We start from the raw sequence: 9,799 nt of genomic DNA, 5'->3' as shown, positions 1-9,799 counted from the left end.
ACACGTCATGTCCTGAGGTCCAGAGTGATGGAGGACAGTTCGAGGGTTCCAGGATCGTATCGGAGCTGTGTGGGAGCGAGGAGGACTTTCTATATCCAGCGTGGAGGAACGGCACCATCAGTCCCTGCTTTAACCACGTCATCTGTGGATCTCTTGCACACGCTGTTACTGCAGTGTTAAGCTCCTGTTATCTCAGTGCTCCGAGGTAAGATACACACTTGGAGGATTCATGCACCATGATTAGGGCCGTGGGGGTCAGAGGTTAAGGCTGGTTACTGATCGGAAAGTCGCCGCTTGGTCAAACTGCCACTTAAATAAAACCAGATGTTCTTTTAATGTTCTGAATCCAGGAAGTTACAGCTCTACTTCTGCCATGTTAATCTGTATTATATGTGACTCTCAGGACACGCCTCGGTTTTCCGTAGTCTCTAATGGATCTATTACGTTGTTAACTTTTCTGGTTGGTGGAAAGAAACTGGAGAGAACCCAAACAAAGAGAACATGATGAGCAGATGATAGAAAATATTCCAGAAGTTTCCTACCATCTGACATTTGGTGCATCTTCCATGTATGTGAGAACCTTTTAGAGGACAAAATGTGAAAGATCGTATGATAGAAGACTTCTGTCCAGGATGTCTTCCTGTCTGGATAATATCTTATTTGTATATTTCTATATCGTATGCTGATGGTTTGTTATTGATCTTCTGCAGGCTCAGGTCCACTTTACCTTCGCTTCCTGTCGGCTGGATCTTCAGGTCTGTTGCTGCGCTTTTGCAGGTGTTTGTTTTCATCACGGATTTGGGTTTGGTGTTCGCTCTTCACCAGCGAGACCTTTATGTGAACGTCTTGGCAGATGGATGTGGAGTTGTTGCGTGGCTCGTCCACTTCTGGGCCGTTTTGTCCTTGCAAAGATCTGCGCACAGAAGGACACGAGGTCCACCCTTTTTTCTGATCCTGGCTCTTCTTCCTGCTCCTAACGTAGTGTTTACGCTGATCACTCAGGCTCAAGATCTCAGTAGCGAGAACTTTTTTCTGCTCGGAAGGTTTGCGTTGTCAGTTTGCAGGGCAGCCCTGGTCCTTACGTACCTTCTAGCCTTTCTCTTTCCTTGTTTCACGTCTCAAAGTGCGTCTCTGCTCATAAACACGCACGATGAGGCTCCTCTAATTGTTTCGGAGCCTCCTGAGAGAGAAGTGGTGGCAGAGGATGGCTGCAGCTTCCTATCCAGGTTTCTCTACTTGTGGTTGAATGTTCAACTAAGGCAGGGTGAGCGTGGGGAGCTGGAGAAACCTGGCGATGTCCTACAACTGCCCCAAAAGCTACGGACCAAATTGGTGACACTGCGCTTTAATCGGTGTTGGGAACAGTGTCTGAAAAACAGAGTGCCAAGGACACTTGAAGGGCACCAGCAAAACAGTTCATACAGTACAATCCAACCTGAGGAAATGAGCCACCATGAGGTGAGACTCTTCAGGGTGCTACACAAGGCTTTTGGTCCACGCTACTACCTCCTTGGTGTGCTAAAGCTGGTGGCCAGTCTGCTAGCATTTGCAGGACCTCTTCTTCTCAGCTGGCTAGTAGGTTTCATGGAGACTGATGGCGCACCTCTGAGCAGGGGGGTCTGGTGTGCTGTAGGACTCTTCTCCAGCACTTTATTAGCAGCGTTCCTTCGCAACGTCTTTGTTTTTGAAGTTTCGAAGGTGTCCCTGCAGGCCCGGGCTGCCGTGGTTTCCACGATCTACGCTAAAGCTTTGCGGGTCAGCAGCTCGGAGCTGGCGCGCTTTACAACAGGCGAGGTGGTCAACTACATGAGCACAGACACGGACCGACTAGTCAATTTCTTCAACAGCTTCCATGAAGTTTGGAGTCTGCCTTTCCAGTTCCTCCTGGCTCTTTACCTGCTTTACCTCCAGGTGGGCGTGGCCTTCCTGGGAGGACTGGGCGTGGCTTTTCTGCTTTTGCCTCTCAATAAGGTTCTGGCAACTTGCATCCTGGAGAACAATAAGCACATGCTGACACACAAAGACAACAGGGTGAAGGTAAGATCTACAGAATGATCAGTAAATGAATATAATGGTCTGTGTATCTGCTCCAGTCAGAAACTGTATCGATTTTGTTATTTCTTGTTAAAGCTCATGACTGAAGTCCTTTTTGGAATCCGAGTTCTGAAGTTCTATAACTGGGAGCAGCACATTGCAGAGAAGATCAATCAAAGCCGTGAGAAAGAGCTGAGTCACCTGAAGGCCTTGAAGTACCTGGACGCAGTGTGTGTGTACACCTGGGCAGCGCTTCCTGTCGTCATCTCAATCCTTACCTTCGTCACGTATGTGCTGCTCGGAAACAGTCTTACTGCAGCTAAGGTGAGCGTATTATTTATTATTTATCCCTGAATAGTGAATAGTGGATTCTGATTGGCTGAAAGTTCAGGCATGACTAGTAGATTGTGATTGGCTGGAAGTTCAGGTGTGAATAGTGGATTGTGATTGGCTGGAAGTTCAGGTGTGAATATTAGATTGTGATTGGCTGGAAGTTGAGGTAGTTTGTGTTTGTCAGTTGAATCATCATTCTAAATAACCATTCTCCTACAGTTACACCTGCATCATATCTTGTTTAGTAGCTGGGGTCCGAGGGCAGGGCCCAACATTGGCAGCTTGGCAGTTTCTGGACTTGAACCATCCTGTCTCCTAGTTATCATGCATAAGCTGTAGCTATTTAAGGAGTCCTGGTGGCAAAGGTGTACGCCTTTATTCCAATAAGAGCAGTGGATGTGAAAATCCTTTCAGGTTTAGAAAAGTCAAGAAACTCTGAGCATTTAAAAATAAATACACCCTGGCATTCATTAAGCTGAGATGATTTTTCCATCTTTTTCTCACCCTCTGAGTCCGACTCTGAACCTCTGTCTCATCTTGCTTGTAGGTTTTCACTACACTGGCTCTAGTGGGCATGCTCATTCTCCCACTCAACGCCTTCCCCTGGGTTCTTAACGGCACGCTGGAAGCCAAAGTATCTCTGGACCGCATTCAGCTCTTCCTCAGTCTGCATGATCAAGACTTCAGCGCTTATTACAGCCAAGGTAGGAAAAAAACTAAACGATTTCTATGCTACAGCGTATGGACAAAAGTATTTGGACACCTGACTTCTCAGCCATATGTGATTCTTCCCCTAAACTGTTTTTGGTGGCAGAGTTCTGTGTAGGACGTTTTCGGGTGCGGTAAAATTAAATGTTCCGTTTAATTGAACTAGGAGACATAAACCTGTTCCAGCATGCCAATATTCTTGGATCTGTAGTGATGATGCAAACCCCTGGAACACTTGCAGTGATGAAATTGTTCTGTGTGTGAAAATGGAATAAATACAAAAAATTATGGTAAAGACATTTTGTTTCATGCAGTATCCCCTGAGGATCCTGGAACCGCCGTGAGGTTGACCCGAGCCAATTTCTCATGGAAAAATCCAGATCTGCAGTTTAACTCTGATTTGAAGGACACATCTCCGACAGGAAGTCTGTACCTCCAGAATCTGGACTTAAGTGTCAAGAAGGTATAAGTGGAAAGAAAAGACAAGCCAAAGGATTATTATTATATTCTATTAAACATCTGTTGTATATTTTTTATCAGGGCTCTTTATTTGTTGTGGTTGGAAAAGTTGGCTGTGGGAAAAGCTCCTTATTGTCTGCTATTGCTGGAGAGCTAAACAGGTAGGGGTGTGTGTGTGTGTGTGTGTGTGTGTGTGTGTGTGTGTGTGTGTGTGTGTGTGTGTGTGTGTGTGTGTGTGTATATGTACCGAATTATTCGGACTATAAGCCGCTACTTTTTTCGCACGTTTTGAACCCCTCAGCTTAAACAACGAAGCGGCTAATTTATGGATTTTTCCTGGGTTTTTCCCGGTTTCACAAACTTCAAGCCAAAAAACTAACCCCATAACATTAGACCAATGAAATTGCTGAACGGAAACCTCAGTAGGTGATTCATATGTATCTTTAATGTAGCGTATCATTGGCAGAAAACCGAAAGTGCTCATTGTCACGTATTAAAATGAATTACTCTTTAGAGTCGGAGGCACTGTGTACGTCCAAGGAAGAGAGCAGGGGTTTGGGTTGGTTTCCCAGGAGCCTTGGATCCAGCATGCAACTGTTCGAGACAACGTTTTGTTTGGAAAGGACTTTTCCAGTGACTTCTATCAAGCTGTGCTCGAGGCTTGTGCCCTCACTGCAGACCTCAATGTGAGCTCACGTCTTTTTTTTTTTTTATTTAAATTGGAAAATGGAGTTGAACCCAAATCTTGATCCAGTGGAGAAATGTGCCAGGATTTTGATTTAGCATTTTAATCTAGAAAAAAAAATCCTGCACTTGATTTTCCCCGTGTTTTATTTCTGGATCGGATACTTGCGTCACCTGTCACACACTTAACGTTCTGCAGGTTTTGCCGAACGGAGATCAGACGGAAGTGGGAGAGAACGGCGTGACGCTCAGCGGAGGCCAGAAAAGTCGCCTCACTCTGGCTCGAGCTGTTTACATGGTAAAAACTCTCATGTAAACATTGTGCAGAAAACCGTTCACCCGAATTTAACTCTTCGTTCTGTGACAGGACAAGGATGTCTATCTGCTGGACGATCCTTTAGCAGCCGTGGATGGAGACGTGGCTCATCATCTCATGGAGAAATGCATTTTGGGAATTCTTAGGAACAAGACCCGAATCCTTTGCACTCACAGGGTTGAGTTTGTGGAGAAGGCGGATGTGGTGATGCTGATGGACAGAGGGACGGTGGTAAAAACGGGTATCCTCTACCACCACTCTTATTCCTTATACAATTATTGTTGTATATACAATCGAGCGTATGTGTCGTTTTACGGATTTGTTGTCCGGAAAAACAAGGAAATGTTTCACATGTCGGGTCATGTTTCATGTTGGTCTTGTTTGCTTTGTAAAGGAACACCACAGGAGGTCTTATCTCTGGTGAAGGATGTGCCTATGGGGAGCAGGAACGAGAGCGAAACGAACGAGAGAGGTAATGTTTTATTATGTGATACTCCTAAAAATTTTAATTCACAATTTTTTTTTGATATTGAATATTTAATTAGGTGGCATGGACCAGGAAGAAGATCTGACCAATGAGCCAGTTTCAGAGGAGGGGCTATGCACCATAGGGGAGGAGCAGAAGCAGATGGGCACGCTTGCCTGGACAGTCTATAAGTCGTATTGGATGGCAGTGGGCCGGTGTCTGGCTGTGTCTGTTCTGTTGTCTCTGCTCTTCATGCAAGGTACGAATGACTGTGACCTGTAATTACTCCAGTAATAAAAACGTACGCTTTACTGATCTTCTCTTTAACGCAGGGGCTAAGAACGTGTCAGATTGGTGGCTGTCTTACTGGATCTCCAACTCGAAAGTCAATGGGTCTGAACTGGTGTCTCTGACAGCGAGTCGTCTCTCTGCCCTAGTGCTTCTCTCTGCAGACTCCCTTCTGTACGTTAGAATTAAAAATAGGAATTTAAACATGTTGTTTGTTTGCTGCATTTAAAAATAAAATGAACACACGTTTCTTTTCTCATTTAAAGGTTTCCTTCACCAGCCAGAGCCTCGTTTGGAAATACGAGCTCCGAGCTGAAGTTCTACATGACCGTGTACGGTTCTCTAGCCGCAGCCAATACCGTCTTCACCGCGGCCCGAGCCTTCCTGTTCGCTTACGGCGCCATCCACGCTGCCACGGTCATCCACAGAAGACTGCTGGATAATGTTCTTAAGGTAACATCTTTTTTTTTTTTTTTTTTTTTTTTTTATTACCATGAACAACGTTCAGGACATTGAACCATGATGCTGAATTTCAGGCTTCTCTTTGATCACTCAAATTCAAGCTGAAGGGTCGAGTTTACGATCGAAAATATATCAATTTATTGTGATTGAATTTAAAGAGATATTGGAAATTAGAAATGGACTTTTAAAAATGTACATAGAAAAGAGGGATTATAAATCGTGCATCAGGCAAAATGAACGAATCAGCATGTACAATAGTTTTTCAGGTTTTGTTATCCAGCTACTGAACATCAACCTGACAGGATTTCCCATAAAAATCCTGCAGAATATCAGAACTTTAGTAATTTTCCTAATATTTATAAATGTATATAATATTCACAGCTAGGATTAGATAGCTAACTAGCTAGCTATAACTAAATGGCTATATTCAGTATATATATAGAAATGTTTGTTTTAGCACATTTAGCACATTTGCTTGCTAAATATCATCTGCCTAATCTGACAGGATTAAAAATAATAATTTCAATTGTGTTCATGATTATTTCCAATTTTCATACCAGATTAGCTGTATAAGATAACCTGGCAAAATTCTGACAAGAATTTTATAAATGATAAAATATTCACCGCTAGTATTAGCTCGCTAGTTAGATGAGCTAGCATGACAGGTTTGTAAATGTTCAAACTGACAGCTAGGAAGAGCTAATCTGAGAATGAGAGGATTAATGATGCTAGCTAGTGTTTACTTGAACTTTGTATCTATTGTGAAGTAATGATTTATTTACTGACTGGAAATCATTGTTGTAGTCTGGTGTAAAGCCTTGGATGAATTCTGATCAATCTTTAGTACGATCTTCTTCCCTTCTCTCATTTCAGTGAACATCTGTCTGTCTGTCTGTCTGTTTTTATTCCAGGCCACGGTGGCGTTCTTCGACACCACTCCTCTGGGCCGAATTCTCAATCGCTTCTCCTCTGACATCTACAGCGTGGACGACTCGCTACCTTTCGTCCTGAACATTCTCCTCGCTAACGTTTTCAGTTTGTTGGGAATGCTGGTGGTGATGAGCTACGGGCTCCCCTGGGTTCTGCTTCCTTTAGTTCCACTCGGAGTGCTTTACTACCAAACTCAGAGGTTTTATCGCCACTCATCCCGTGAGCTCAAGCGCTTGTGCAGCCTCACCCTGTCTCCGGTCTACTCGCACTTCTCCGAGACCCTCAGTGGCCTGGCGACGGTGAGGGCCAGCGGACACACTGCCAGGTACGTCCACGTCCCTTACACCAGCTCCTATGTTTCCTGGAGTCTTTTCCATGTTTTAAATTCCATTTATAAACGTGCAGGTTTGAGGAGGAAAATGAGAGAAGGTTGGATCAGAACCAGCGCTGTGTGTTCATTGGAAACGCCGCCATGCAATGGCTGGACATTCGGCTGCAGATGATTGGGGTCACCGTAGTGACCGGGATCAGTGTAATCGCTGTGATCCAGCACCAGAACAAATCCGTGGATCCAGGTTGGTTCTCTGCTTTTCACATCTTTGTACTTTACAGCACAGTGAAATTCTGTCTTCTGCGTATCCCAGTGACAACACACAAGGTTCAGGGCCTTGCTCAGGGGCCCGAAGAGTGGCAGCTTGGCGATACCGGAGCTTGAACCCCAGATCTTCTGATCAGTAACCCAGAGCCTTTACCACCTCCCCTAGTTTTTAAACATCTGATTCGTTAATGAAAAGATTTGCATTTAAAGGTCATATTTGGAAATGTTCACATTTTTCACTACTCGATTCCATCTCGATGGCCGACTTGAGCTTTTAAAAAAAAGATCTTTCCCTGCACTCATCACAAGTCCACCACTTGATGGCACTCTGCCCTTCAGTCTGACCCTGCTTTAAAAATTAGGACAAAGCTGATGATGATGATGATGATGATGGGGTATCGAGGGCAGTGTTCATTGACACAGACACAATGTTGCTCCATATTCCTCAGTCATTATTATAGTGTTGAATGCTGTCAGAACTTGGTGAGTCATCTGCAGGTTTCCTACATTTTATGCTTCATATCAGATCAACACTCAGACTCTCAGCAAACATTTTGTTCCTAAACAATAGACAACCTTCAGTTTATCGTGAAGGACACAGTTTTGGGAAGCATAAATATGTAGTCTAATCTGATGCCACGTTTGAGCGAGTACTTAAGTTGCTGTGTTTTCGTTCTGGTTAGGAATGGTGGGTCTGGCTCTGTCCTATGCCCTTTCCATCACGAGCCTGCTGTCAGGACTGATCTTCAGCTTCGCCCAGACCGAGATGCAGCTGGTGAGCGTGGAGCGTACGGAGGAATATTCCACCTGCGTTCCCCTGGAACCACAGCATGGCAAGGCAGTGGTGAGAGAAACTCTGAGAAACCTGTACAGAATAAGAGAAGAGGTGTGTTACATTTCGAATGCAATCAGTTGCACAAACTGAAACTGTTTTGTGTTTCTAACCAGGTTCCTGCGTCCTGGCCTGAGCTCGGCCGAGTGCAGTTTGACGCAGCTGTGTTGGCATACCGGCCTGGATCTTCCAACGCTCTGGATGGCGTCAGCTTTACAGTGATGCCTGGGGAGAAGGTGGGTATTGTTGGACGCACTGGCTCGGGGAAATCTTCTTTGTTCCTGGCGCTGTTTCGAATGGTGGAACTGAAGCAGGGACGCATTCTGCTGGACGCAGAAGACATCGGGCAAGTCGCTCTCTCTGAGCTGAGGTGAGACTCCCAGTGTTCCTCAGCAACACTAATTGAACATCTCGTCAGTGATAACAGCGATGTTACTTGTAATGTCCTTTGTAGGTCCAAGCTGGCCATCATCCCCCAGGATCCCTTTTTATTCTCCAGCTCGGTGAGGGAGAACCTCGACCCCTGTGGGCGTCACCTTGATGATCAGCTCCTTAACGCTTTGGATCAGTGTCACCTTGGAGATGTGGTTCGAAGAATAGGTGTGTGCTAAAGGAGTCTGGTGTTATTAATGCGCTATGATAACTTTATAGCAGCACAAAACAAACTATTTTTGCCTCTCCCCCCCCCCCCCATTTTTGTCAGGAGGTCTGGATGCTGCAGTCGGAGAAAGAGGAAAGTCTCTGTCGGTTGGCCAGAGGCAGCTGATGTGTCTTGCTCGGGCTCTCCTGACCGAAGCCAATGTACGTATTTGAGTTTTTCAATAAGCAGATCCGTGGAACAGTAACGCACAGGACTTTAAAATTGTTTTGCGTTCTTTGTAGATTTTATGTATCGATGAAGCTACAGCCAGCGTCGACCACAAGACCGACATGCTTCTGCAGAAAACCATCCGAGAAAGATTTAAGCACAAGACGGTGCTCACTATTGCGCATCGGTAAGTGCCGTATTAGGATTCAATAAATATCATTTTATTATTTATAACCTATCACTAGTGAAGAGTGAAGACCATGATGCGCCTTCTGTGAGGAACATCAACCTGTGCTGTGACATTCCCAAGTCCAGCCATTTACCCAAATTTTAATCATAATCCCGAAAATGTTCACCTCTGGTTCTTTTCATTACCAAGAACTGTGAACCAAGCAATGGGGAAGCAATCTCCATGTGGAGAATAAAAGACACTGACCTCACCCTCGTGCTCTTTCTGTCATCCATTAGACTCAATACCATCATGGACTCAGACAGGGTTCTGGTGATGCATGCTGGGAAGGTGGTGGAGTTCGACAGCCCATCTGCTCTGCGCCATAAAGACACCAAGTTTTTCAGAAACCTTTACACCGAAGAGACGAACGAGGGATTGTGTCCCGATAACGGCGATGCTACATGAGCTCTGATCAGAGCACTGATCTTCATCAGGTGTTCAGTGGGTTTACACCATGTTTGTGTTTTGATATTTAACAAGTGTCCTGATTGTGTAGCAGTTTCCAGTTTTATTAAATTGATGGTTTTTTGAGGAATCTGCCCAGTTTATGTTCTTACTTCTTCTCAATTCTTCTCACATTCAAATCTATACGTCTGTATGATTGATCTTAACGGCTAATGAGATGCACTTTAGGAAGTGAGCGAGCTAA

The 9,799-nt window shown here is 44.8% G+C and overlaps 1 protein-coding gene across 1 annotated transcript in view; it reads left to right on the top strand.

Annotated features, from left to right (window-relative positions):
* abcc10 (ATP-binding cassette, sub-family C (CFTR/MRP), member 10) overlaps positions 1-9,685 on the top strand; it is a gene marked incomplete at its 5' end in the record, with an annotated part of 9,743 nt that extends 58 nt beyond the window's left edge. The window contains 21 exons of the mRNA XM_046858451.1: positions 1-205; positions 711-2,037; positions 2,131-2,358; positions 2,915-3,071; positions 3,390-3,538; positions 3,616-3,695; positions 4,049-4,220; positions 4,418-4,516; positions 4,586-4,775; positions 4,929-5,006; positions 5,080-5,259; positions 5,333-5,462; positions 5,555-5,741; positions 6,662-7,005; positions 7,086-7,255; positions 7,962-8,122; positions 8,227-8,480; positions 8,565-8,710; positions 8,814-8,911; positions 8,993-9,105; positions 9,387-9,685. The exon at positions 1-205 is cut by the window's left edge and continues 58 nt beyond it. Coding sequence (XP_046714407.1) covers positions 1-205; positions 711-2,037; positions 2,131-2,358; positions 2,915-3,071; positions 3,390-3,538; positions 3,616-3,695; positions 4,049-4,220; positions 4,418-4,516; positions 4,586-4,775; positions 4,929-5,006; positions 5,080-5,259; positions 5,333-5,462; positions 5,555-5,741; positions 6,662-7,005; positions 7,086-7,255; positions 7,962-8,122; positions 8,227-8,480; positions 8,565-8,710; positions 8,814-8,911; positions 8,993-9,105; positions 9,387-9,555 — 4,637 coding nt within the window. The remainder of the gene's footprint in view (positions 206-710; positions 2,038-2,130; positions 2,359-2,914; positions 3,072-3,389; positions 3,539-3,615; positions 3,696-4,048; positions 4,221-4,417; positions 4,517-4,585; positions 4,776-4,928; positions 5,007-5,079; positions 5,260-5,332; positions 5,463-5,554; positions 5,742-6,661; positions 7,006-7,085; positions 7,256-7,961; positions 8,123-8,226; positions 8,481-8,564; positions 8,711-8,813; positions 8,912-8,992; positions 9,106-9,386) is intronic.
* Positions 9,686-9,799: the final 114 nt, after the last annotated feature.

The sequence above is a fragment of the Silurus meridionalis genome, chromosome 9, assembly GCF_014805685.1.
Source record: "Silurus meridionalis isolate SWU-2019-XX chromosome 9, ASM1480568v1, whole genome shotgun sequence".
Lineage (NCBI taxonomy): Eukaryota > Metazoa > Chordata > Actinopteri > Siluriformes > Siluridae > Silurus > Silurus meridionalis.
This window is presented reverse-complemented; position numbering and strand designations above follow the sequence as displayed.